Source organism: Tiliqua scincoides, chromosome 1 (assembly GCF_035046505.1).
Source record: "Tiliqua scincoides isolate rTilSci1 chromosome 1, rTilSci1.hap2, whole genome shotgun sequence".
NCBI classification, from domain to species: Eukaryota; Metazoa; Chordata; class Lepidosauria; order Squamata; family Scincidae; genus Tiliqua; species Tiliqua scincoides.
The window spans coordinates 234,159,489-234,187,487 of NC_089821.1; the positions used below are offsets into that span (position 1 = coordinate 234,159,489).

At 44.0% G+C, this 27,999-nt stretch overlaps 1 protein-coding gene across 2 annotated transcripts in view; it reads right to left on the minus strand.

The window, feature by feature from the left end:
- The window catches only part of SMYD3 (SET and MYND domain containing 3), a 429,466-nt gene that overhangs the window by 72,854 nt on the left and 328,613 nt on the right, over positions 1-27,999 (minus strand). The window contains exons 6-8 of one of the 2 annotated variants that reach the window (XM_066611503.1): positions 25,085-25,152; positions 21,040-21,142; positions 13,976-14,086 (exon numbers count right to left, since the gene is read on the minus strand). In XM_066611503.1, the coding sequence (XP_066467600.1) occupies positions 13,976-14,086; positions 21,040-21,142; positions 25,085-25,152 (282 nt within the window). The remainder of the gene's footprint in view (positions 1-13,975; positions 14,087-21,039; positions 21,143-25,084; positions 25,153-27,999) is intronic. The other variant, XM_066611504.1, reaches the window with a different exon arrangement.

Consider the following 27,999-nt stretch of genomic DNA (forward strand, 5'->3'; position numbering starts at 1 on the left):
TTTGATAATGACCTGTTTTCTCTTCTATCTTTTTCGAACAACAAATCCATGTTCAATGAACACATGGAAGGAAGTGGCTCCATCCAAGCCCCATGCATTCAGAACAAGGTGAACAGATCGTTCATGTGTACGCCCAATGGGCTTGTGACAGCTATTCCAGCCATCTACTGGTAGGAGCAGTTGTTCTAACCTAGAGGATGTGTAGCTTTGCTTTGTTGTTTAAAGATATACTTCTATGGCATTTAATAGATTTTATGATTTGTTGTTAATTGTGTCAAAAACAGGAGAGGCAGAGTGAATGCATCGCACTGAATACAGTATTAATTCTGAGGATGGGCAATCCATGCCTGTCATAATGGCGACACACGCTGTTTATTTGCAGAGCCCAAATGAGCTTTTATTGCAGTTTGGTACTGTATCACCAAATTCTCTCCAGACAGTTGGCCTTGGGCGCATATGCAGTTGAGCCCACAAGGCACTGTCGAAATTGTAGAAGTTTTATGGGAATTTATACACATGCACTTCCAGGTAACATAGGGCTATCATCATGGGGTTGTGGACAAAAGCAAGTGAAGTTACAATTCAACCACTGCACATGTGAACCAGCCCTCAGCAGCTAACATGTCTTCCTTCCTCTCATTGGTACAAGTGGTAGTCAAAGAAATCCCTGCGGCTCTAAACAGAAATACTAGAAGTAGAAAGATACATTCTCTTGGAGGAAAAAAAGGTCTGCTGAAAGCATCTACCAACAGATTTACATTTCTTTCTAGTCTCCTGGCTTTGCAAGTAATGAGATTCTGTCTCTCTCAAATAACTACAAGGCTGTTCTCTCAGGAGAGTGTTGTATTCCAATCCTGCTTCAATACGAGCCTGCCAAATTGTCATGCCATATTAATACCCATTTCCCATTCTAGTAGTCTTCGAGTCTGAATTTCTGGCAGACTTCTCAGAGCTCCCATTCATTTATGTGAACAATAATGTATTTTTTATGCCCCCATCCCTGGGATCACAACCCACTCCAACATAATCATAACCATTCTAGCATCCTTGGAGAAAACAGCCTCTGTAGCAACTGGGAGAGGTAAACAGCTGTTGGGACTAAGGTCTCAATCTCATTTGCCATTCAGTAGGCTTTGGACATTGACCAGGACAAATTCTAAAAGCCAGAACTAGATGAAGCTGAAGGAGCAAGCTGACAACTGAAATGTGCAATTAGAAATGATTCCTCGGCTTTCAGTGTCATGACTGACTTGAAAAAAATCTGCCCTTGACTGTTCTGAATTACAAACCAAGTTGATGAGGCTTCTTGATACAAAATACAATTATCTTTGTTGTCTCAAAAATGCCAATTTCAGGGATGGATCTATGTCACTGGCAGCACTGCTTCTAGAAAGGCTGGTGTATTAATCAATCAGAGATCATGATGAGAAAGAAGTGATATATTCTAATAGGTTGCAAAAACTTTATTAGTTTTGTAAACACTCTAGATACAGATACTAGGCACTCACCTTCTCCAAGGTAAACTCTGTAGATATTACACATCCACCTAGATTATGTCATTTCAGCAAGCTCTCTTATTTTTGTTGTTTTCCAGCAAATTGCAAACTGTTGTTGCTAGGAAACAGTAGTGCTTACTTCCTCAACTGCTACTCTCACATCTGTTCTTTTTTTGTGGGAGAAATGTTGTTGTACCAATGCCATGAGCCCCTGTTGAGTAGGGTCTTGCATTACTTCCCCCTGGACTAGAGAACTGTTAAGAAGCCATAGATAAAATCTAAAAGAATTAAAGAACACAAAATTTTACCCCTTGGTTGTTATGGGCAGCTCTCATTTAAAATATTTGCCACCACTATAATCCCATCTTTAATTGTGATTAATGTAAGCATCTATGAATATGGACAGAATTTCAACTTGTAGAAAAACCATATTTCAAAATCACAAAAGTAACTTGCAACAACATAGCTGTCCAAAGATGCTATGCACCAAGGTGACTATGGGAGTAGTACTGAGGCCCTGACAGCCAGATAGCAGTCTACAAGCACCTAACCATGCAAGCTGTTCAGATTTTGTGCTCAGAAATAACCTTCAAGATTTGGCTAAAATAGGCGATGATATTGCTCTGATATGGACTGCTATGTTTGCTGGTTACAGAGGAAGCCACTGCATGCAGTTACCCCATTGGACAACCATAGGCCACAATCCTAACCCCTTGTGTCAGTGCTTTCCAGCACTGGCATAGCGGTGCCAATGGGACATGTGCTGCATCCTGCAGTTGGGTGTCACTCACGGAGGCCTCCTCAAAGTAAGGGAATGTTTGTTTACTTCCCTCAGAGTTGCACTGCCCTTATGTCAGTGCTGGAAAGCACTGACATAAGGGGTTAGGATTGCGCCCATAGAAGCACAGAGTTGGAAGAGGCTTAATAGGTCACTTAGTCCAGCCCCCTGCCTGTAGCAGGAAATTCTCCTAGAGCAGTGTTTCTCAAACTGTGGGTCACTACATGGGTTGCGGGCCAATTTCAAGTGGGTCCCCATTCATTTCAATATTTTAGTTTTAATACCTTAGGCTTGATACTACCAGGGCATGTGACTGCATTCGGGGAAATGCTACAGATCTCTACTTTGAACAGGCTACTATGTATATACTTCTAACAATGATAGCCAATGGCACTTACTCCTGGGTAAGTGTGGGTAGGATTGCAGCCTAGAATTGTTAAAACTCTTCCTGCTTGATGATGTCACTTCCAGTCATGACATCACTTCTGGTGGGTCCAGACAGATTCTCATTCTGAAAAGTGGGTCCCAGTGCTAAAAGCTTGAGAACCACTATCCTAGAGCATCTCCAACAGGTGCTTGTTGAGCCTGTGCTTGGAAGTTCTCCAGTGAGAGACAGTCCACCACCTCCCTCAGCAATTTGTTCTGCTGCCGAACCGCTCTTACTGTCAGGAATTATCCAGAAGTCCAATCGGAATATCTCCTCTTGCAGTTTGTACCTGTTGGTTCTAGTTCTACTTTCAAAGGCAGTTGAGAACAAATTTGTCTCTTCTTCCACATGACAGCCCTTTAGGTATTTGAAGAGTGCTATCATATCCCCCCCTCAGCCTTCTCTTGTCCAGGCTGAACATAACAAGTTCCCTCAACCTTTCTTCATAGGGCTTGTCCTCCAGCCCTCTGATTATCCTCATCACTCTCCTCTGAACCCACTCCAGTTTGGCTTCATCTTTCTTAAAATAAGCTGCCCAGAATTGGACACAGTACTCCAGGTGAGGTCTAACAAGTGCAGAGTAAAGTGGAACCACGACTTCTCATGTTTTGGAAGCTACGGTTCTACTAATGCAGGCTAAAATTGCATTCCCCTTCTTTGCAGCTACATCACACTGCTGGTATTGTTTGCACGGAGTACTGGCAGCTCTCCAAGGTTTCAGACAAGGGTCTTTCCCAGACCCACCTGAAATGCCAGGGGTTACACCTGGACCTTCTGCACTCTAAACATGTGCTTTACAACTGAACAACAGCTCCTTCCCCCCTTACATAAGTTCCCAAATAAGCTTCACAGGACACCTTTTCCTGAGCTCACAAGAGACCTTTGGGCTATATTAATTTCACGTTTGTGGAGCAGGCTGCCAGACATTACAGAATATGACAGGTAAGTGTTTTACAAATTTGTGTTTAATGATATAGTGGTTTGTTATCTCAAAAAGAAATAGCATATGTTCAAGGGGTGGATTTCTAAAACAATAATGACATATATTCTATGAAAGACGATACAATAATTTTCTCCATGGAGGAAACTGCAGTAGAAATTAAGTATTTAATCACTCATCTGAAGAGAAAACAAAGTATTCCTTTAGTCAGCTAGCAATTTGCAACTTTTGCCTAATGCTGTTTACCAGCATTTAATGCCAGAAGGAAGATTAACAGAGGTTTCAAGAACTAAAGAAACTTCCTCTAAAATTGTTCTTCAGTTGAAATGTAACAAAACCAAAATATTAATGCTTCTGTCCTACCACTTAACAAATGAGATGTGCAAAAACAGCTACTAACTAATATTATAAAACTTCAGAGTTAACCTGGATTTGGTATTTCTGGTTTTGGAAAATTTTAACAAAGTTAACCTTTTTCAAAAGGTCTTACACAACCACTTTTTTAAAACCATGAGGTGACTTCATTGTCATCTTTGCCTGGATGTACTACTAAACGTGCTGAGATTCTTTCAGGCTGACGCAGCAGTGAGGCAAGGTGAAATGGGCTGTTACAGGTGGTGGACCAATGCAGGCATACCGCATACCTGATGACCACTCCTCTAGCCACCTTTTGTCCCATTATTTCTCCCTCTTAGGCAGGGCTGCTCACACTTTTTTGGCTCAAGAGCTACTTTGAAACCCAGCAAGGCCCGGAGATCTACCATAGTTTTTATACAATGTTCGCGCCATCATAACATATAACATTTATGTGTACAATGTATGTTGGTGTACCTTGCATAACCGCATGAGCCAATATTGCACAACACAACGTAATTAACTATAAACATTTTTTGTAATTACTTGAGTTTACTTTGATGACTTGCACTGAAGTGAATCAGCCAAGGATGCATAGTCCGGACAGTAGCTGCTGACAGCCAGCCTCAAGCACACTTCCAAATGTTCATCAGTCATGGTGGAACGGCACTTGGACTTAATGATCTTCATGTAGGAAAAGGCTGACTCACATAAATAAGTGGAGCCCTTCCTGCCTCAGGTGCTCTTATACCCCTGAGGGTCCTATTGCCTTCAAGTGGCTGCAGCTGTGCAGCACACTCTGCTGGATGCCCAGGCCTTACCCTTAAAGGGGCCACTGCTGACACCACATCTACCTCCTCACCAGATCTTCCTTGATTCCAATACAAGTGTGTGTGGGGGGGGAGCAGATCTCTATACAGACCAGTGCAAAAACAGGGGAAAGGTGTGGGGGAGGGAAGATCTCTATATAGACATCACAGCAAGACCAGTGCAAAACCCCTTGCACACAGAACCAACAGATGGAAGTTGGGGGGGGGCAGATCTCCATACATACCAGTGCAAAAACAGGGGAAAGGTAAGTCAGCCCCAGTAGAGTCAACGGGGCTCACTCCCAGGGATGCGTGGACAGGAGAGAAGCCTGCCAGCGGCTCCTCTCCAGGTCTACTCACAAGTCAGCCCCAGTAGAGTCAACGGGGCTCACTCCCAGGGATGCGTGGACGGGAGAGAAGCCTGCGATTGACTCATTTTGCCTCGAGATCAACCGGTCGATCGCGATCGACGTATTGAGCACCCCTGCTCTTAGGTCTGTTGCTCTAATAAGAGACTAAGGTTTGAGCAAGGAAGCCAGAAGAAGCACTGTCCCACTTCTGCTTTTCTGGGTCCCTTGTTCCACTTTATTGCCCTATTTTGAAACAGAGAGACTGAATCCCAATGATAAACAGATAAACGTCATAAGATCATAGCGGGAGGGTTAAGAAAGTAGAGGTAGTAACGCTGCTACCACTGCTGCATGGGGAGGAAAGGAAAGAAGCTGTTGGGGGGGAGGAGGAAGTAGCACTGCCACTTATCATCTATCACTGCTGCAGGAAGGGAAGGAGGTAGCAGTGCCACCATAGTGCTGCTAATGTTTCCAAACTGAAGGAGAGGCAGGGGTGGGTGGGCCGTGGCGGTGGGGTGTGCTTCATAATAATAATAATAACGATAATACAGGTATTTCTATACCGCCTTTCTTGGTGCTCAGATTTTTCCTTAGACTTTATTCAAGGCGGTTTACATAGGCAGGCAATTTTTAAATCCCCATAGGGATTTTTACAATTTGAAAGAAGGTTTCTATCTTTCAAGAAACCACAACATTCAGATGTTTCTTTCTTGATCTGGTCGCACATTCTGGCCTCCATCCTCCCACGCTCAGAGTAGCTCAGCTTGTCAGCTGCTTCAAGGTTGCAAGGTGCCGGTGGCCTCGAACTGGCGACCTTCGGATGTTATCTTCAGGCAAATGGAGGCTCAACCCTCTAGACCAGACCTCCTGCTTCAGGGGTCATTTCCTCTTGGGCTGCTCCTGGATACTATAGTTTCCTTCCATATAGTGCCACCTGAGATCAGCAAATGAGCCCCTACTTTATGTCCTGTCACCATCAGAGGAAGAATTAACAGGTGCATGTGAAAGGGCCCTGTCTGTGATAGCACTTAGGCTATGGCAATCCCTCCTTGAGAAGATCCATGTGGCTTTCTCCCAAATGGCAGACCACAAATTACCAGCACAATCCTATATAAGGCCTGTGAGGTGGAATGCGTGTTCCGCCAGCACAGGTTGCTACAAAAGCATCGTAAAGTATTTTGTGGCAGTGCAGGGAGCAGGCATGCTGGCCAAAAGGATGGAGCCTTCCTGTATGCACTTGTAGAATAATGGAGGCCTGCAGGTAAGGCAGGTGCAAGAGACAGAATGAAGTGGGGGGGGTAGATTGGGGAGAGAGTTGAATGGGAAGGAGATTAGGCGAAGGGTTGGCAGACTAGGCACAGCTTAGGCGACAGCAGTGCACACCAAATCCCAACGCCCTTTCCTGAGCCTGATCTGCCTGCACCAATCAGCATAGACTGCCTCAGTGAAATCAGTGGTGCAGGTCCAAGTTGATCCATTACAGTTACTGGGACTTCCTCTAGGGCAGGGGACAAAATGTGCCCTTACCCTGAGGAGACCTCCAGCTGCTGAAAAGCCCCTGCAGGATGCAGCACTGCTAGCTGTCAGGCCTTCCCTTTTCGCCAGGCCAATGACTTGACCAAGTTGTGATGTTTTTGCCCTTCCTCTGTGTGGCCTGAAAATATTTATATGCTGTTGTATTGTTTTACTGATGTTCTTTTTAATATTGATTTGTTATTTCTTCTTATTTAAATGTCTCCTTTGATGCAAACTGCCTTTCGCATCTTTTTAAAGATGCAAGTGTTTTTTTCTATGATGCAAGATATATTTTCATATAAATAAACAAATAAATTGTAATGCTGATTTTTTGACTGGTTCTGCTTTAATTGGAATATTAATAGCAAGCTGCTGCAGAAATTCAGCATCAACAGCTTCAAGTAAGAGACTTGATATTCTGACAGTGCCCAGAGAAGGATGTATTTTCTTATGCATCCTTCAAGAGACAAAATAAGTTTCTACACTGCCTCAGCCTCTGCCTTGCAACTGTGGTGAATCTGGAAACTTGGCTGCAAACCAGCGTCTACCCTGCAGGAGCTGGCACAATGGGCCGAAATAAAGACACTGGGGAACCAGAGCCATGTCTTAAATTCCAGATTAACTTCTGGCACTTAGACTATGTACAGAGCTGGCTGGGGGTAAAACTAGACATTAGCACAAGGGGAAGCTTCCCTTCCAAAGCAAATAACTGCCCCAGGAGGCCCAGTCTGGGTCAGTAGGGTCAAAGAATTAAAGTCCCCTATGCCCAGCCCACGGTTCCAATGTGTGGGGGGCAATCTGGCTATGTAGAAACAAAGACAATACATATCTCATCTACTTTGACCCTGAAAGGAGAGAAACTCTAGTTTAAAAGTCCTTCAGGCTGTGGCCAGAGGTTGCACAAAAGAAGTTCATACATCTTTTGTTTTCGGTCGTAAACATTGCAGGTGAATGATCTTTGGGGTGCATATGACTGAGATGCCAAAAAGGGTCAAAATGAGAGTACAGACATGCCCTGATATCCATAGGGTTCTGTTCTGGAACCTCCCCACGGTTACACCAAACAGTAGACACACAAAGCAGTAGACCCCACATCCTCTGGAGGGTCTTCTGAGCCTAGCAGAGGCCACGTGCATCTGCCCACAGCCTCTGCTGGGCTCAGACTGACTCTTAAGAGTAAAAAAAAGTCACTTTTGGTTTTTTGAAAAACTGGAAGTGACATTTTTAATGCCTTTTAAGGCATGAGGAGGCCTGGGGGAAGCCACTGAGGGCATATACACACACACACACACACACACACACGCACGCACGCACGCACGCACACACGCACGCACGGCTATATAGCCACAAGTGTGAACTCACCTGTAGCATGGACTGGTGAGTTTAATTTCAGTTTGCCCCAAAGGAGGTGTAGGTAAGTAACTGAAGGACTACAATAAATCCGTTATTCTAAAGAAGAGTTCAGGCCCAACATATTGCATACAGACTGCTTTATGAAATCTATGGCCCACAGAGTTACAGTTTGAAAAGAGAAATCATAATCATTAGTTGTATCAGTACAGCTCTGTATAGCTCTGTATGCAGAGGACAAAAAAGAAATGAACACAAGTGAGTTTGGTTTGACCAAACAGGGTTGTCTAAACACACTGTAAAATTCATGAAGGGTTGGTTGCCAAGGAAGTCTGCTCACCCCCCCCCCCCCAAAAAAAACAACAGGTTTTAGCATTTCATCAGGCATTCCAGCATGTTGCCAATATGTTTGGTTGAACTAATTCCTCTGATAGGAATACATTCAGGGAGATAAGTAGAGAGTGCCCTTAATTACCAAAGAAAACTAGAGAGCGCTTGAGAACTCGAGGCCAATGATAGTACTGGATATGTGGCCCTTAATTTTTTCTCGATAAAGCAGTTTTTCAGTGCCTGAAAATATTTTGCAGTAAGGACGAGTCCCCAGGGAAAATTTGTGACTAGACAAAATTAATTTTCCTTTGTTAAAAGAGAGTAAAAACAAAGGGAGCGGAACCATAGAACTGTGCAGGCAGAGTGAAAGAGAGGGAGATTTTGTAAGAAAAATTACGGAGTTGTTCAGCAGAGTAACCCCCAGATTCTCACCCCCTTTAACCTTCAGGCAAATTTCCACCAGTATTCTAGGGCTATGGTTCTCAAGCGTTTAGTGTCAGGACCCACTTTTCAGAATGAGAATCTTTCGGGATTCACCAGAAGCGATGTCGTGACCGGAAGTGACATCATCAAGCAAGAAAATTTTTAACAATCCTAGGCTGCAATCCTTCCCGCATTTACCCAGGAGTAAGTCCCATTGACTATCATTGTTAAAAGCATATAAATAGTAGCCTGTTAAAAGTATAGATCTGTAACATTTCCCCAAATGCAGTCACATACCAGTCTAATATATTAAAAATAATATATTGAAATGAATGGGGACCCACCTGAAATTGGCTTGCGACCCACCTAGTGGGTCCCGACCCACAGTTTGAGAAACACTGTTCTAGGGAATCTGGCAGATCCTCAAAAATTATATGTCTTTGTTTAAACCTTTTCAAAGGCTTCTGAGGACCTGTACATGCAAGTCACTTAGGTCTATACACATTAACCCACCAACTGGCTACCGAATTCCATTTGAGGTGGAATTTGAAGCATCTGAGATAAAATCTAACATTCGGTGTAACTCTCAATCTGTGCATGTCAACTCTCAGGTAAATGTGGATAGGACCACAGCCTTAATGTATAGTGTTTATCCATGCACATGAGTCCAAGCTAGAATGCACTCTGTATGGGGCTCCCTTTGAAAACTGTCTGGAAACTGCACTTGGTACTGAATGCTGCCATTAGATTATTGGCAATGGCAAGCAGTTATGAACATGTAATGCCCATTTTGCACCAACACTGGTTTCCAATCTGTTCTGGGCTCAGTTCAAAGTGTTGGTCTTGCCTTTAAAGCCCTGTTTGAGTCTACCTTACCTAGAGTGCAGCCTACGCCAAACCACCTGCCCAGTCTCTGAGATCTGCTACAGTGATTTCTGGCCTGCAATTGACAGAGATGCAGCTGACAGCTATCAGGAACAGGGCTTTTTTGGGTGGTCATCCCACAGCTGTGGGACTTCCTCACTGAAAAGACCCCAAAGATCCCCTTGCTCCTGGTTTAAATAAAACAACCTTAAAACCTTTTTATTTGGACAGGCCTTCTGCACACTGTGATGTTGATGGTGCTACCTCCTATGTTGCCATTGCTCTTAGAATGCTGGTTTTGAATGTGCTTTGCATTGTTGCATTCAAAGTCATCTCCACAGTTAACTGTTTTGGTTCTTTAGAAAGGAGGTATAAAAATACTGAAAGCCAATACGTAAATATCACCATCAGAAGTTGGAGATATGAACTTTCACAGATCAGGAGCGTTTTTCAGAGTTAAAATATAGCATGACAGGTATACTATATAGTCAGTGCCAATGCACACGTGTCAGTTTTTTTACTTGATTTGATTGTAGGACCATTTCACAACAGCCACTGCCTATATGAGCAACTCTTGTCAGACTCCAAAGGACTACATACTGTTTTCTGCATGCACACAGTGCCTTTTGGTTCCCCAGCTCCAGTGACATCACCCTGTGTATCCCTTGCACTGATAGTAGCACCTCATGAGGTACGACATTCAACCTTGGCAACCTTCAGTCTCGAAAGACTATGGTATCGCGCTCTGAAAGGTGGTTCTGGCACAGCGTCTAGTGTGGCTGAAAAGGCCAATCCGAGAGTGACAATCCCTTCCACACTGGGAGCAAGTGCAGTCTGTCCCTGGTCTGTCTCCCTGGCTATGGGCCTTCCTTCTTTGCCTCTTAGCCTCAGACTGTTGGCAAAGTGTCTCTTCAAACTGGGAAAGGCCATGCTGCACAGCCTGCCTCCAAGCGGGCCGCTCAGAGGCCAGGGTTTCCCACTTGTTGAGGTCCATCCCTACGGCCTTCAGATCCCTCTTGCAGATGTCCTTGTATCGCAGCTGTGGTCTACCTGTAGGGCGCTTTCCTTGCACGAGTTCTCCATAGAGGAGATCCTTTGGGATCCGGCCATCATCCATTCTCACGACATGACCAAGCCAATGCAGGCGTCTCTGTTTCAGCAGTGAATACATGCTAGGGATTCCAGCACGTTCCAGGACTGTGTTGTTTGGAACTTTGTCCTGCCAGGTGATGCCGAGGATGCGTCGGAGGCAGCGCATGTGGAAAGCGCTCAGTTTCCTCTCCTGTTGTGAGCGAAGAGTCCATGACTCGCTGCAGTACAGAAGTGTACTCAGGACGCAAGCTCTGTAGACCTGGATCTTGGTATGTTCCGTCAGCTTCTTGTTGGACCAGACTCTCTTTGTGAGTCTGGAAAACGTGGTAGCTGCTTTACCGATGCGCTTGTTTAGCTCGGTATCGAGAGAATGAGTGTCGGAGATCGTTGAGCCAAGGTACACAAAGTCATGGACAACCTCCAGTTCATGCTCAGAGATTGTAATGCAGGGAGGTGAGTCCACATCCTGAACCATGACCTGTGTTTTCTTCAGGCTGATTGTCAGTCCAAAATCTTGGCAGGCCTTGCTAAAACGATCCATGAGCTGCTGGAGATCTTTGGCAGAGTGGGTAGTGACAGCTGCATCGTCGGCAAAGAGGAAGTCACGCAGACATTTCAGCTGGACTTTGGATTTTGCTCTCAGTCTGGAGAGGTTGAAGAGCTTTCCGTCTGATCTGGTCCGGAGATAGATGCCTTCTGTTGCAGTTCCAAAGGCCTGCTTCAGCAGGACAGCAAAGAAAATCCCAAACAAGGTTGGTGCAAGAACACAGCCCTGCTTCACTCCGCTTCGGATGTCAAAAGGGTCTGATGTGGAGCCATCGAAGACAACAGTGCCCTTCATGTCCTTGTGGAAAGATCTGATGATGCTGAGGAGCCTGGGTGGACATCCAATCTTGGGGAGAATCTTGAAGAGGCCGTCTCTGCTGACCAGGTCGAAAGCCTTTGTGAGATCTATGAAGGCTATAAAGAGTGGCTGTCGTTGTTCCCTGCATTTCTCCTGCAGTTGTCTAAGGGAGAATACCATATCAGTGGTGGACCTGTTGGCTCGGAATCCACACTGCGATTCTGGATAGACGCTCTCTGCAAGTACCTGGAGCCTCTTTAGTACAACTCGGGCAAACAGCTTTCCTACAACGCTAAGGAGAGAGATGCCGCGGTAGTTGTTGCAGTCACCCCTGTCACCTTTGTTCTTGTACAGCGTGATGATGTTTGCATCCCTCATGTCTTGAGGTACTTCACCTTCTCTCCAGCAGAGACAGAGGATTTCATGCAGCTCAGTGACGATGATCTCTTTGCAGCATTTTAGGACTTCAGCAGGGATGCTGTCTTTTCCAGGTGCCTTGCCAAAGGCAAGGGAGTCCAGGGCCACGTGAAGTTCTTCTAGGGTTGGTTCACTGTCAAGCTCTTCCAGCACAGGCAGGCACTCAATGTTGTTCAGTGCTTCTTCGGTGACTACATTTTCTCTGGAATATAGCTCAGAGTAGTGCTGCACCCAGCGTTCCATCTGCTGCGCCCGATCCTGGATGACCTCGCCTGTTGCAGACTTCAGAGGGGCAATTTTCTTCTGTGTTGGACCTAGGGCCTGCTTGATACCATCATACATCCCCTTGATGTTGCCCGTGTCAGCTGCTATCTGTATCTCGGAACAGAGCTGGAGCCAGTAGTCGTTAGCACATCTCCTGGCAGTCTGTTGGACTTTGCTGCGAGCAGTTCGGAGGACCTGCAGGTTGCGCTCACTGGGACAGGCCTTGTATGCTGCTTGAGCTCTCCTCTTTTCCTCAATGACTGGTGTCAACTCCTCAGAGTGGGCTTCAAACCTGTCTGCCGCCTTGTTGGTCTTCTTGCCGAATATGGACAAGGCGGTGTTGTAAACGGTATTCTTGAAATGTTCCCATCTGTTGGATGCGTTTGCGTCGGCCGGGCCTGGAAGAGATTCCTCAAGCGCTTGTGCAAATTCCTCCACTTGTTGTGACCCTTGGTATGACATTAACGCGTTTTGAAGAACCCAAACCCTTATTCTTATGAGCAAGCAAATTAGGTCATTATGAGTTATGAGCTACTTGGCATTTTCTGCTTTTCTTTCATTTACGTTTTTCTTTCACACGAACATATGCAGATATGGAGACAAATGCCATTTCTTCCTGGCGTTCTGACAGTATCTTCTGACACTATCAGCAGCAAAAGTGCCTGCTGTGTTCAGACCATGTTTTAGCACTATGTGAACAAGTCTAATGAAGCTATAGGTCATGTTTCCCCTACAGTATCTTGGTATAAGAGGAGAGTGATGTAACATATAACCACGTTAACTATAAGAACAAAACACAGTTTTGTGTTCCATAATAACCTGGGGAATTATAATTAACTGACAGCCCCCTCCTAGGCATGCCTACTCAGAAGTAAGTTCCACGGGGCTTACTCCCTAGAATGAGTCAATGGGCTTACTCCCCGGAATGAGTGGCTAGGATTGCACACTATTTAGAGTTAAAACAAGCCAGGATACCAAGCTAAGATCAAACTGTCTTGATACTCTGGTTTGTCTAGTTAGTTAACTTTAACGACAGTTCCAGGTCACATCTGACAGCAAACCCCACTGGATACAGTGGAATTTACTTCTAAAGAAGCATGTAAACGATTGTGTTGAAATTGCACTTCCCAAGTTTATACGTTATTTATTTATATCCTGCCTTTCTCCCACATTAAAAGGGACTCAAGGCGCCTAACAATAAAATCAATACATAAAATCAATACAATATTAAAAGCAAATTAAAACAGTAAAACACCCAGGGTCACAACAATTAAAAATCATTGAAAAGACTGGAGAACCGAAGTTTGCTTTAGAGTGAAAACAAAACAAAAGCTTTCAGTTTTGTTGTGAGAGATGGAGAAAGGGGGAGCATGAAAGTGCATGCCTCCATTAAGCTCAGTCACATTGTGCATATACACTGCAAACCATGGTATAGTTATATCTGAACTATAGAATAGAATGCCAGATGCAGGGGAGTAGCAGTGAGATACAAGTATCTTGTGTGCTTCCTGAGGCATCCAGTGGGCCACTGTGAGATATAGGAAGCTGGACTAGATAGGCCCTGGCCTCCTCCAGCAGGGCTTTTCTTATGTTCTTATGATCTGGTCAGTGAAACTGCAAGTCTTGACACATATTCCAACTTCGTTTCAAACTGAAAGGCAGAATATATGTTTCCTAAATAAATTAACAATCTCACAGTATAGAAACAGTTTTACCCCTTACCTTGCTTTGTGCACAGCACATAGGGCAGTCACATACAAAACAATATTGGCGTTTCAGGTGTTGTTGACGTTCAGAGCTGGGCATCAATGTATCAGCATAGCTGATGGTGAGCTGCACAGAACAAAATGGGGAAAAGTCTGCTATATATTGATAAAAACAGCACAATAAAAATAAACACAGACATTGTTAAGTAGAGATTCCAGTGGGCTATCCTAAGTTTAAAGTACTGCACAAATGTTTACTAACAACAACAAAATAGCGTAGTACATTTTATTGCAGCTATATCCTGCTCTCCCCTTGTGCTGCTCAGGAGGTACATGCTATATTCCCATTGTATCCTCACAACTGCCCTGTGAATTTGATTAGGCGGACACATAATGAGTGGCTCAAGTTCACTCAGAGAGCTTCAGGGCTAAGTAGGGATTTGGACTTGGGTCTTCATTCCATCCATTATACCACCCTATCTCACACTGTGTCAGAATGGCTGCAGAAACTAATTCAGGTTACATCTTTGATTAATGGAGACAGAGAATAATCCAAAGTCACTACCTCACAGAATCATGGAAGGGGCCTCAGTCATCTAGTTCAACCTCCTGCCTGTAGCAGGAAGTTCTCCAAGAGTCTCTGCTTGAAGATCTCCAGTGAGGGAGAATCCATTGAAGATCTTCGAGAGAGGATCAGAAGGTGCAGAACATGCCAGAATGGTAAAAGAGAAAAGTGTTGACCTAGGACCACGAAGGACCTTGGTCCAGTATTCTCACTCAAACACAACAGGCTTTGGGCCAATCGCTACCACTGGAAAAACCCCACATACATCACTTGGAGATCCTTGGGCAAAATTGTGAGACAGAAGGAACACTATTTAATCACTTTAAACATGTTTTCTGCTTCTCTATATATACAAAGTTTAATTGGTGTTTTAATACAAAGTTTAATACATGTTTTCCTTTACATGCAATGCCTTTAAAAAAAAATGTGGGGCAGTGATTCTAACTGACACTAGATACTGTCAGCATGGCTCAGTGAGGTCATAGTTATGGCAGGAGAATTGAATTCAGAATAAAAGTTTGATGGTACAATATGTACCTAAAGACTCATTTCTCCAGAACACTCCCAGGTTTCACTCATCAATATCTCCATAAAATATTGAGATCCTTAGATGGAACATTTGTCCTTTGTCAAATGTAATCCACATTGACACGGATAACTTAGAAAATGCAATTCTCCCAACCTCAGCTTAAGTTTCAGGTTTTTTCTTTTCTTCAATCACTGGCATTTTTCTCCTTACCAGAGGTTAATCAAAGGTGGTTGGTTGGTGAACTTATTGTGCTAGACTGTCAACTCCAATAACGCAGGAAGAGTATTAATTTAAAGATATGAAATGTGATGCACCCAGGCTAATAGGTTTTAATTCAGTACAGATAGGTTTGAAATACTCAAGCCAGGTACTCTAGTTATTATGCGACTAGTATATGCTGACATGAAGATTTATAAAGCATACAGAATTAGATAGCCACCCCAAGGGACCAACAAAACTGGTCAGAACAGAGCCAACCTTGAGCAATTCAAACAGTCAGGGATTGTTTCAGGGCCTGCTGCACACAGAGTTACTGGAAGCTGCCTTCAGAACAGGGTCCAGCTAATATTTGGGGTTTGTCTGGCTTTGATTTTTTTTATTTTAAGAAATGTAATCAATTTATTCCTGAATAAATCACAGCGGTCCGTAAGCAAATTATTCAGGCTCTTTAGGCCTCCTTCTTGATAATACTGTATATACTCTGCCTCATTTTGTTTCTTTCCAAAACACTGAAAGAGTTAAAACACTGGAACTTGGCATAGCAAAAAGCCCAAAAAATTGAAACGCAGGCTGTAGTTATAGCGAAGACAAAGGTGCTATAATTGCTTCTCAGTGACTAGAAGCAAATTTGAGACTCCTGTAGGATCATAATTGGAAACAGGCTGTCAAATAGTCACAGATGACTTCTATAATAGTTCCCCTTTTATTAGACCCAGTTAGGGGAAAGAGAGAGAGAGAGAGAGAGAGAGAGAGAGAGAGAGAGGTTAGTAAGGAACAATGCTACTGTGCCACAGAGGGGGAAGGGATGAGCTGCTCTTCCTGCCATGACTGTGCTAACTTTAGCTGCAGTTCTACTGATTGCCAGGAGAATAACACAACTTAGGGTCAAACGGGACATGCACCTAATTGTGCTTTAAAGATATGTGCTCAATTCCATAACTGCCTGTTTAGGTCCTCTAGTGGCTGCTTTTAAAGAATGAAGAAGCACTTCCGGGACCAAGCATGCCTCATTAAAATGCAATTAGCTGCATGTCCTGTTTGACCCTACGTGGGCAGCACTGGATGAAAAAAATAGAAGAATACCGATCAGTTAAAGGACAACAGACTGAAAAGATTTGCCACTAACAGGTTTTGACCATGACCATTCAGATTTGGACAAACTGTCTAGCGATTAAAGCCCATGAACTTCAGGTTTCTGCTAAAAAAGTTTGCAGGCACTGGGCAAGTCTACGAATGACAACAGAAAGACCTTGAAGGAAGGAGGACCTATTGAGATCAGGTCGCATGGTCGGGCCTAACAATGGGAGTAAGTGTTAACATCTACTTCCAAGTAAAATATTGTCACCATGGGTACAGCTCAGGTACTTTGGACCCTTGATCCTAGGAACTCTGGTTCATATTCTCTCACTTGTACTGGCATTGACAGGGGAGGAGTGGCAACATGAGTGGCCAGTGACCATTATCGGCCTCAAGCCAGCTTCAGGACTTTTCATGGTAATAGTAATAATAAATAGAAGCTGAGGAACGTGAAAGAAGGGAAGCAGATTGTTGGAGTCTGGCCTCATTCCAGACCCCCAAATTACCTCCAGGAAGGGAGGAGGAGTGGAGCGTGGATGCGGCTCCACAGTGGGAGCTTTATGCCCCATTCCACAGGCTGCCGGGAGGGTTCCCCAGCCAGCGACCCCTCGCTCGACTCGCAGCCCAGGGGCTTGACGGCCAGCAGGGATGCTGCAGGAGCATCTGCTGCACCTCCAGAGAAGGAGACAGGGACTGGCTCGGGCTGTGGCAGTGGTTCAGTGGCCGCCTACCAGCCTGGTGGCTGGGCAACTACCCCAGGCACAGCTATGGCAGTTGGCACAGCTCCTCCGGGGGTGCAGGCACGCATGTGCTAGAGCCTTGTGAGCACTGGGCTCTGTGGGTGGAGGCTGGGGGTGTGGCTCCTGGGTGGTTGTTGCGGGACCGCTGGCCCAACCCCGCTTGCCTGACATCGGTGGAGGGGCATGGGGTGCTGACCCCAGCCAGGGCTGCTGCTGATGTGCTGCAGGGCAGTGGGGCGGCCTGGGAGCTGCCTGCCCTGTCTGAGTGGGCTGCCGACAGGACAGGGGAACCCCACGGAGTGGGGGCAGGGCCAGAGAGAGACACCACTGGCCACCAGGGAGGCTGGAGGCCGGCCAAAGGGGGTGTCCTTTTGAGCCTACCCGGGGACGAAGGGGCAGAGCAAGGATGGATCCCATAAAAGGCAGGCCCGTGATGACAGGCTGTTGAGAGGAGATGAAGCAAGCAGCAGGAGCCGAGGCTACTTGCCTAGAAACCTAGAATCAAGCCGGCCCCCTGGAGGAGGACTCAGGTGATTGGATCATCCTCTCCCTTGTGGTGTCTCCAAGGGGGGCAGTCTCAGACCCCCCAAAACTCTGACAAGAGGTGCCCCACTAGGCAGTCAATCATGCCCCTTCAGGCCCTGCCTTCAGCTTCCCCAGGGCATGACACAGATTTGGGGAACACCAGAACTAAAATTGAGGGCAGCAGTGATTTTGAGAGGTTTGAAAGATTTCAGATATAACTATTTGCACAGTGCAAACTAGAGTTTGTTTATGTCATTCTTCAGTCTCCTGGGGTATTTTAGTTAGGTTTTCAGGAGCAAATATAATATTATTAATAATATTTATATACTTCTTTTCAACAATAAAGTTCACAAAGTAGTTTACATAACAAAACAAATAAAAGGTTATAGGGGTGAGCCTATCTGAAATTATAGGCATTTTTGCCTTTTGACTACTATGGTCCAAATCTAACCAACTTTCCAGCACTGGCAAAGCTGTGCCAATGGGACGTGTGCTGCATCCTGCAGTTGGGTGGCAGTCATGGAGGCCTCCTCAAGGGAAGGGAATGTTTGTTGAATTGCTCTTATGTCTAGAAAGTGCTAGAAAGTGAGTTAGGATTGTGCCCTAAGTAGCCATACCCTTCTCCACAATTCCAGATAACCCATAGAGCCATTCTCATGAAGGTATTACAGTGCATCCTTCAAAGGGAGTTTCCTGCCATACTATTCTGATAGATTTACATTTTACTAATTGGTGCAAAAATGATTTTGATTTCATTGTTGCTCTTTTGCCAAAATCATTGGGAGACTATAGAGTGGTTCTTGTGAGTTTTTATCTGGTTTTAGCATAAATCCTTGGACCAATTACTTGACTTTTGTTGGACTCTGTATAATGAGAAAGCTAGTTAGATACTTCTGTCTGTCTCATCACACACACAAACAATATATAGTTATCTAATCAAACTAGAAAGTGTAGACTTTATTATTTATTACTTATAAAGAAACGGTTACATTTTTGTACTTAGACCAGCAGTCTCCAAACTGGAGACTGCTGCACGCTGGGAAATTCTTCCTTGGTGCTAATGGAGCTTACTGTTCTGCTGGGGATCCTCTTCTCTATGCCTCCGATCTTCATGCCCCAACCTTTGCCCTGGCCAACAGCGTCTGCCCAGAAATCCAGGTACAAAGCCTGCTGGGGCAATGGAACCCTGAAGCAGCTGGCCAGCATGAAGATTGGGGGCAATCAAAGGCACAAAGAAGAGGCTTCCTGGTGGAACAGTAAGCTCCATTCACCCAGAGGAAGGATCGCAGCAGGTGCCGGATCTGGCTTGCGGGCCAGGGCTTGGCACCCACTGGCTTAGACCAATGCAAATCTAATCTCGATGACAGTGATAAACCGGAAGCTTCATCAGCTCAAAACTTCTGAAAAATGCAGTAAACCCTGGGGGTTTTGCTTCAGTTAGATGCCTTAGACATATATTTTTTTACTATGAAATGTAGTTACTATAGCAGTCAAATATTTCTATATTCATTTATTTAAATTGCTCTGCTGAATAAAATTTTTGATTATTATTAAAATTATACAAACCAAATATCAGAGGTGCTACAACATTTTACTATTGAATGCAGTAAAGCATTATTTAAAAGAGTAAGCGCTTCATTTTATGTCTGAGCCCCCCCCCCCATATTTGAACGTTCTCTTACAGTATTTTCAGTGCAGTGTTAACTCAGAAGTAAGCCATACTGAGAAAATGTAGAACAGTATTTCAACCAGTGGTATATGCACCACCAGTGGTACTTGAGGTGGTGTCTGGTGGTACTCACAGGACCTCTGGACACTTGCTGCCCAGTAGCAAGATCAGGAATGCAACACAACAAACAGCAGTAGGAGACTTGGCAGAGCACCAAAGCATGTTTTTCCGCTTTCGAAAAAGTCCTCCCATCCACCTCATACTGGTGTTTGTTGCATAGCATCTGGCCTCCCAACCCAGAAGTAATTGGTGATGATGCCACTGACAGTTACTTCCGGTGATACTTCGAATAGGTGGACCATGTAAAGTGGTACAGCAGGGGACAAATGTTGAGAAACACTGGTGTAGGACTTACTCATAAGTAAGTGTGTATAAATTTGCAATCAATTGTTGATGACTATTCTTGCTATACTATCTTTGTGTGAGATGTTTCAATGTATAAAACAAGTCCCTATTGTCAGGTTCTTACAACCAAATGCAATTGAAAAGGAGAGGTGCAGCAAGAGAAAGTAGTCGAGTTAGAGGCCTATAAGTTGGAGGCAACAGGGAACATACATTAAAATTGCAACTAAAATTAATGCAGTTTCATGTACAGGTTCCATTCCCAGAACCCACGTGGATACCAAAAATCGCATAAAAGGAGATGCATTTAAAAAACAATTTCCCTTTGCTCATCTACTTAAAAACAGCTTTGCTGAGGCATCAGGCAGGCAATCATTCTCTTTCCAGATGCTTAAAACAACTTCACTCCAAGGCAGCGACCCCTCCCTTCACCAGGAGCGCAGCTCAGGGAAGAATGCAAAGAAGAGGTGATAATCACTTGCATTTATGAGTCAGGGAGGAGGGAGAGGTCACTTGCCTTGGAGTGAAGCTGTTCTAAGCGCCTGGAGAGGGAATGATTGATTGATTATCTGCCGGCTGCCCTCTCCCTCATTTAACAAGGCTATTGTTAAATGACTTTTTTCTTTTAATTTAAAAGTCCCTTCTCATTGCAATCATATAAAATTGTATGAGAAAAAGCCGTGGATAATTAGATTATACCTGTACAGTTTTTGCCAAGATCCAGTGTTATTAGATAGTGAGAAAAGGAAATGAAGGAAAATCTTCACTATTTTGTGAATTCAGCACCATATATAGTTCACTGGTTGCAATCTTCAGAGGGCATTTACTGGATATGTCCAGTTTTGGAAAAGAAAAAAAAAACCCAAAAATTTCTCAAATGAAAAACACAAATCATTTCAGAAGGGCTTTTCTCCAAGTCATTTTTAATAAAACCAACAAAGAAACAACCTCTGCCTTGTTACTTTCCTTGCCAATGCTTCAACATGGTTTCTATCTGACAAATGCTTATTGTTGCAATGATTTAGTGAATGCTGCATTCAGCCCAGAAGTATCATAAGTGTTTTTATCAGGGTAAAGACACTCAAATACAAACAAAATAAAGTGCCGAGAGGAGGAATGGAGGGAGAAGAATTCATCAAGACTGCCAGTGATTTATGAGAGGTAATGATTATGGGACCCAGACAGTGTGAAGAGAGGATTCCCTTTATCATCTTCTTCCTGATAGCTATGTGATAGGAAGTAACATCAATATATCATCAAAGTGTTAGAGCTGGTGGCCCTGCAGTCTGGAAGTTATTTAAAGAGATGCAACTGCTGCAGGTGTCTGTGACGGAAGGGAGAACACGTTAATTACCTCTTCACCCATCTGAACTTCCTGGATTGAACGAAGGTGGAGCTGGGGACCTTCGAAGACTATTACACAGTTTGGATCACAACTGTTGTTCAGCAGAGACATGCTGGGAAAGGGAAAACAGAGTCTACTTAAGATAAAGGTTCTCTAGCACAAACAATGACTGCACTGTATACATTGAAGCAGTAAAATGTTAGTAAAAGGGGGAGAAACTCTTCATATACACAAATAAGGGCTGGTTGGTCAGGAAAAAGTAACCTTTTGGGTAGTACTTTTGCAACTCCAGAGATGTGTGAAAACATGGAAGTTAGGTGAGTTGCAATTTTACTTAAGATATTGTCACCAACACCTTGGTCTGTAACATGTCTAAACTGTAGGCAGATATCATGTCTGCTTTATTTTCTGTGTATAAAAATATACCAATGGAAGAATTTTCATCCCAGTAATACTGGCAACTACATCCCAACTATATTTCCAATGGAGCTAGAGGCTATTTTCCTTTCCTTCATTTTGCACTAAGAGTGGCCCTGGAAGCTCCCAAATGTTGTTGATGTTCCTATCATTAAATATTAAACACAAGAGACATTTATTCTGCATTTCTTTATGAAGACCTAATGTGCTTTAAGATCCACTGAAGGAACCATTGTTTTTTCCCCCCAGTTTTGCAAGCTGAAATTAGCAGACATTCTTGCCAATGGATACAATTTACATTTCTAATAAAGAAAGGGCACAGAGTGCCCCTGGCAAAGCCATTGTTCTAGGCAAGCAAAGACTTCAGGCAGGATTGTTCCATGCAGTCCTATGGGGCCAAATCTTGTCATTTTCACAGCAGGCAGTTTTCTGCATACAATTAGTACTAAAATGGTGAGTTTGGGATATCTGCTTCAAAATTAGGAAACTGTCTTATTTATTTATATCCTGTCTTTCTGCTACACCGAAAGGGGACTCAAGGCAGCTAACAATGTAAAAACATAAAACCAATACATTATATTAAAAAACAATTAAAACAAACACCCAGAATCACAGCTATTAAAATATACATCATTAAAAAGCACCAGCCCCCAGTATCAGTATCAGCTTTCCTGAATAAGAAGGTCTTGAGGCCTAGCTGAAAGGTCTCTAGAGAGGGAGCCGTTTCTTAATTCCAGGGGAAGGGAATTCCTTAAGCAAGGTGCCACTACTGAGAAGCTTATTCCTAGCTGCCACCCCCCTCACTTCTACTTGTGGTGGCACAGTCAGAAGGGCCACCACAGTCAGAAGGGCCCAAGAGGACAGGTAGGACTATATGGATGAAGGCAGTCCGTCAAATACCCTGGTCCTGGTCGCCACATCTCAAAAAAGACATAGTGGAAAGGAAAAGGTGCAAAAGAGAGCGACTAAGATGATTACGGGGCTGGGGCACCTTCCTTATGAGGAAAGGCTACATCATTTGGGCCTCTTCAGCCTAGAAAAGAGGCACCTCAGGGGGGACATGATTGAGACATACAAAATTATGCAGGGGATGGAAAGAGTGAATAGGGAGATGCTCTTTACACTCTCACATAATACCAGAACCAGGGGACATCCACTAAAATTGAGTGTTGGGAGGGTTAGGACAGACAAAAGAAAATGTTTATTTACTCAGCGTGTGGTTGGTCTGTGGAACTGCTTACCACAGGACGTGGTGATGGCGTCTGGCCTGGACACCTTTAAAAGGGGATTGGACAAATTTCTGGAGGAAAAAACCATTATGGGTTACAAGCCATGATGTGCGTGTGCAACCTCCTGATTATAGAAATGGGCTATGTCAGAATGCCAATGCAAGGGAGGGCACTAGGATGCAGGTTATCTGGTGTGCTTCCTGGGTTATCTGGTGTGCTTTGGTGGGCCGCTGTGAGATACAGGAAGCTGGACTAGATGGGCCTATGGCCTGATCCAGTGGGGCTGTTCTTATGTCCTGAACTGTATAAGGCTTTAAAAGTCAAAACTAGCATTTGAATTCAGCCCGGAAATGAACCGAGAGCCAGTGTAGCCATCAAAGCAGCAGCCAGACTGAGTCAAACAGACGAGCCCCAGTAACCACATGGGCAGCCACGTTCTGCACTAGTTGCAGTTTCTGAACCATCTTTAGAGGCAGCCCCACATAGAGCATGTTACAGTAATCTAATTTAGATGTCACTAGGACATGGGTTACCATGGTCAGGGCTGAGCGACCCAGCGCCCAGACCTGGCGAATCGGATGAAGTTGCACAAAGCCCCCCCCCCCCGCCACAGCCGCCTCCTGGTAATCCAAAAGCAACTGCAGATCCAGAAGAGTAATAGTATTTAGTCACTTTTAAAAAGTTGTGAGATTGTGTTATTTCACATGCAGGCATAGTCTGCCTAATTTGTATGAACAACAGATGAAACTACTGTTTTCCATACACGGGGATTCTCCAGGTCAAGTCCTATCCAAAATCTCCAATTTTAACATTGTGTTATTTTTCTCCTCCATCTTATATCAAATATTCTTTGGGTTATAAAACCACCTAAGGGACAGGGGATGTATATGTCCTCCTGATTCAGCTGAAGTTATGACCTGGGGAACTTCTGAATACTACCAACAATGCTCTGGGAATGTGTAGTAACGGTAACAAACACCTCATTGCCAGTTTTAATCTGATCTGCAGATTTGTGAAAGTTTCCCCATCAGACTGGGCAGGAAAAGGGTTTAACACATCCAGATATTTGTATAAGAGGTCCAGTCAATGAATTATCCAGAAGCAGGCAGTACTGATATGTGTGTTGTTCCATCACTCTCTTGCTCTTCAGCACATATGGTAGAATTTTAACTGCAATGTACGTATGCTTTACCTTGAATGTCAAAGAGTATAAAAATAATCGTAAAAGCAAAAATAAAATATGTCTGATGTTCCATGCATGCATAGGATTTTTTTCAGCTTCAGCCTTTCCAGCACAAGTTCCCTGAAACCTGAAAAGCATACTCTGAAGATTAGAGGCCTCCAGAGCACCACTTCATGGGGTGAAAGAGTTGCCACTAGATAAATACAATTGGTTACTTTCCTGTATACATGGTCCTGTATACATGAGGAAGCATTTTGTGTCTATCCATCGGCCTTTCTGAATCCCAGAAAATATCCCATTAAAATCCAAACAAAATGACTAAGTAGTTGCTTATTCAATACTCGCTTATCTTTTGCCCACAAAAGGGCATTACATATAGAAGATCTGTCATATTCACTGCTAGAGAATCTCTAAAGCAGGGGTGTCAATAAGGCCCACAGGCTGGATGCAGCCCCTTGATCTCTCCTAGCACCACAATCAGTTGCTCTTACCTGCTTAATGACATCTCTTCCAGCCCACAGCAGGTATCATGAATGCTATTCAGCCTACTGTATGAAACAAGTTTGACACCTCTACTCTAAAGCATTCTGTAGTAGTGAGGCAGTGATCAAGAACACTTTTCTAAATAGTTGTACTATTTGAAGAATGCACTCATGGATGATATTGTTAAGTGGTTTGTCTTGGTCCATCTTAAGACCTTAGATTTTGCAAAGGAACAAAGAAAAGAGGCAAGTTATTAGGCACGATATCAAATGTTGCCAAGTTTTGTGAGCTATACCAAATCAAGTAATTATGAATTCTGATGGCATCACTATTTGTGTTGGATGCCCATGGGTAGTCTTTCCTACCGCCACTCAGTAACAAAAAGATGCTAGTTTCAAAGTGCTCAGGTAGCCATACAGCTCTGTGGACACTAAATTGAGATCCTCTGGCCAGTTGAAGAAACGAAAGTATGGAAATACTTTATGTTTATGATATTTTCACTCCTTTTCAACTCTACACTATAATCAACCATGTTATAGTACCATATGGTCCAAAATGATTTGAATTATCTGGAAACTACTGCTACCCTGCTCAAAATTCTTGCAAATTGTTTGCATGTCGAAATGTCTTGATGCATTATTGTACCTGCTATTTCAGTAGCCGGGGGGGGGGGGGAGAGAAAGAGAGAGAACAAATCAGATCTTGAATGTCTTCCTTGTGGATGAAGGAATGTCCACAGTACCTGGGATAAAGGCCAACACCAACATCCTGCATCTCTCCATTACCAATGCTGAAACAGTTACAGGTCACCTGTGAAAACAAGGTTCAAATCCAGAATGAGGATTACTAGAGCCATTTAGAAATTTCATATCCTAAATGGAAGGCAGCAACTGTTGGGTAACCAGAGTAGGAAGACCAACACACAGATGCCCTTTCATACTAGGATATATAAATCTGGGGCATAGCTTCAAAAAATGAAGTCAGGAGTAACAATACAAGTGTCCTTTAAAAGGTGGCAAAAATCCAAGTTTACAGTTAAGCTAAGGCCCCATTTCTCAGTCATTCTTTTGCTTAAAAAATAATACTAAAACAGCTTCATCCAATGGATGGTTACAAAGTTACATTAATCATAACCTAAAACAGGGGTCTCCAAACGTTTTGGCCAGAGGGCCACATGAAATATCTGGTGCAGTGCTGAGGGCTGGAAAAAAATTTAAATATAAAATTTAAATAAATAAATTAGACATGGAACTTAGATGAATGAATAAATGAATGAGTGGGCTCATTCACTCAGCCTTTCTGGCCCGCAGAACACCCTCCAGATGCAATCAGAGCACCGCTCTGGTCACATTCAGTCAAGTGGGCCAGAGGCTTTCAAGGGACAAGAGGCTGGCCATGGACCAGATAGAGGCTCGCTGCAGGCCGCATCTGGCCCACAGGCCAGGGTTTGGAGACCCCTGACCTAAAACACAAAATCTGCCTGCTGACTAATTTCACAGTCTCTGACAACAAACTTAATTTAAATGAATAAACATACAGTAATAAAATGCCTTTTTTAAAAAAACAAAAAACCCCATGTTAATTAGTCTGTTATTTATTTAACCATTCAAACATTCCCAATCACTTATAAAAGTCATACATCTTAATTATGTCTCTCCTGCTGCTATTGGAAACATAATTCCAGACAACACTTGTGAGCTAAGATTAGTCCATTTTAAATAGCAGTGTGGTTACAAAAATATTGACTTGGCACACAAAGAAAGAGTATTTCCAGGTGGGAGAAAAACCATCCATTTCTCCAAACTACCATTCCATCCAAACAGCTTCTACCCTAATCCTATAGATCTATATAGCTCCAGCAATGCAGAGTTCTTTGTGTCAGTTGCTACAAGGCTGGCTGAAGCAGCATTCTGTACAAGGCCAGTGGATCACATATCTCCTGGTCTAGAGAATGGTGCTGGAATAGGATGTAGTATGCGGCAATGGCAGTCAAATGAATGAATGCAGTGGCAGTAAGGCAGACAAGGCAGGGGACAAAAGGCACAAAAGTCTGGTGACTCTGCTTTTTTATAGCTTTTTCCTCCCATAGAAGCCTATGGGATCCAAAAACTGACAAAAATTGGAAATGGGTCATGCAAGCATTTTTCAACAATTCTAAGGTGCAGGGAGGCTTGCCGAGGGCCCTGCAGGCTTCCCCCACCCTCTGGAGGGCGTCTGCAGGCCTTGGCAAGTCTAAAATTAGCCCCGATGTTCCCAGTGCCAGCATGATTGCAAGAATGCAGGCGCTACCATCAAGGTGGCCATGTCCCTTAAAGGTGCAGGGTCAGAGTTATTCAGGTTGGGGCATTGGGTCACCCCAGTTTGAGAACTTCTGCTCTATTATTATTATTATTATTATTATTATTATTATTATTAATTTGTACCCCCCCTTTTTGCCCAACGGGCACACAAGGCGGCTAACAAACAATTTAAAAATACAACATGAAAAACAGTTAAAAACAATTTATAATGATTAAAAAGCTAAAAACAAAACAAACCCTGTGGATTTTCATATAAAAAGCAAGAACGCCAGCCAGCCTGTCAACAATTAAAAGCTTTTTGAAATAAAAAGGTCTTCAGTCCACACCGAAATGTTAGCAATGAGGGAGCAGTTCTCAGTTCTAAGGGGAGGGTATTCCACAGTTCAGGGGCCACCACCAAGAAGGCCCTCTTCCTGGCCGCCACCCCTCTCACATCTCTTAGTGGCGGCACAGTCAAAAGGGCCCCCCCAGAAGATCTAAGAGCACGGGCCGGATTGTAGGGAAGGAGGCGGTCTCTCAAATACTCCGGACCCGAGCCGTAAAGGACTTTAAAACTCAAAACTAGCACCTTGAATTGGGCCCGGAACAGAACTGGCAACCAGTGCAGCCGCCGGAGCAACGGCTCGACAGAGTTAAACCGCTGTGCCCCGGCAACCACACGAGCAGCCACGTTCTGTACTAGCTGTAATTTCCGGACCGTCTTCAAAGGCAGCTCCACATAGAGCACATTGCAATAATCTAATCTAGATGTCACTAGGGCATGGGTTACTGTGGCCAGGTCCGCACAGCTCAGGTACGGTTGCAGCTGGCGAATCAGTCGAAGCTGAGCAAAGGCTCCCCTGGCCTCCACCGCCACCTGGGACTCCAGGAGCAGCTGTGGACCCAGGAGAACCCCCAAGCTGTGGACCTGCTCCTTCAGAGGGAGTGCAGCCCCATTCAGAGCAGGACGATAGCACTCTAGGGCCTCTAAACAGTGTGAGAACCACTGTCATAGTCTATATGGTTTACATTATGATATGGCGGAGCTTCTAATTAATTCTCAAAGGAAACCCCATGCTGTCTGCCTTATAGGAACATACTTTGGAGAAAATAAAGCCAGAGGTAACTTCAGTAAATTCTGCATGTTAGTGGGAAGGATGTGTTAATTAATTGTGAGGTTGATGCCTTCACTAATTCACTTTGGCCCCAGTTGAAAACTTTTTAAATTTCAGTTGGCCTTCCCTTTTTGCTTGGTGCTAGTTGGGTATTTCTTTCAGATATGCCTTTGGTATTATTGATTCAGTGTGTGCATCACTGTGTGTGCAACCAGTGTGCATTCAGTGTGTGCAATCACATTATTGATTCAGTGTGTGCATTC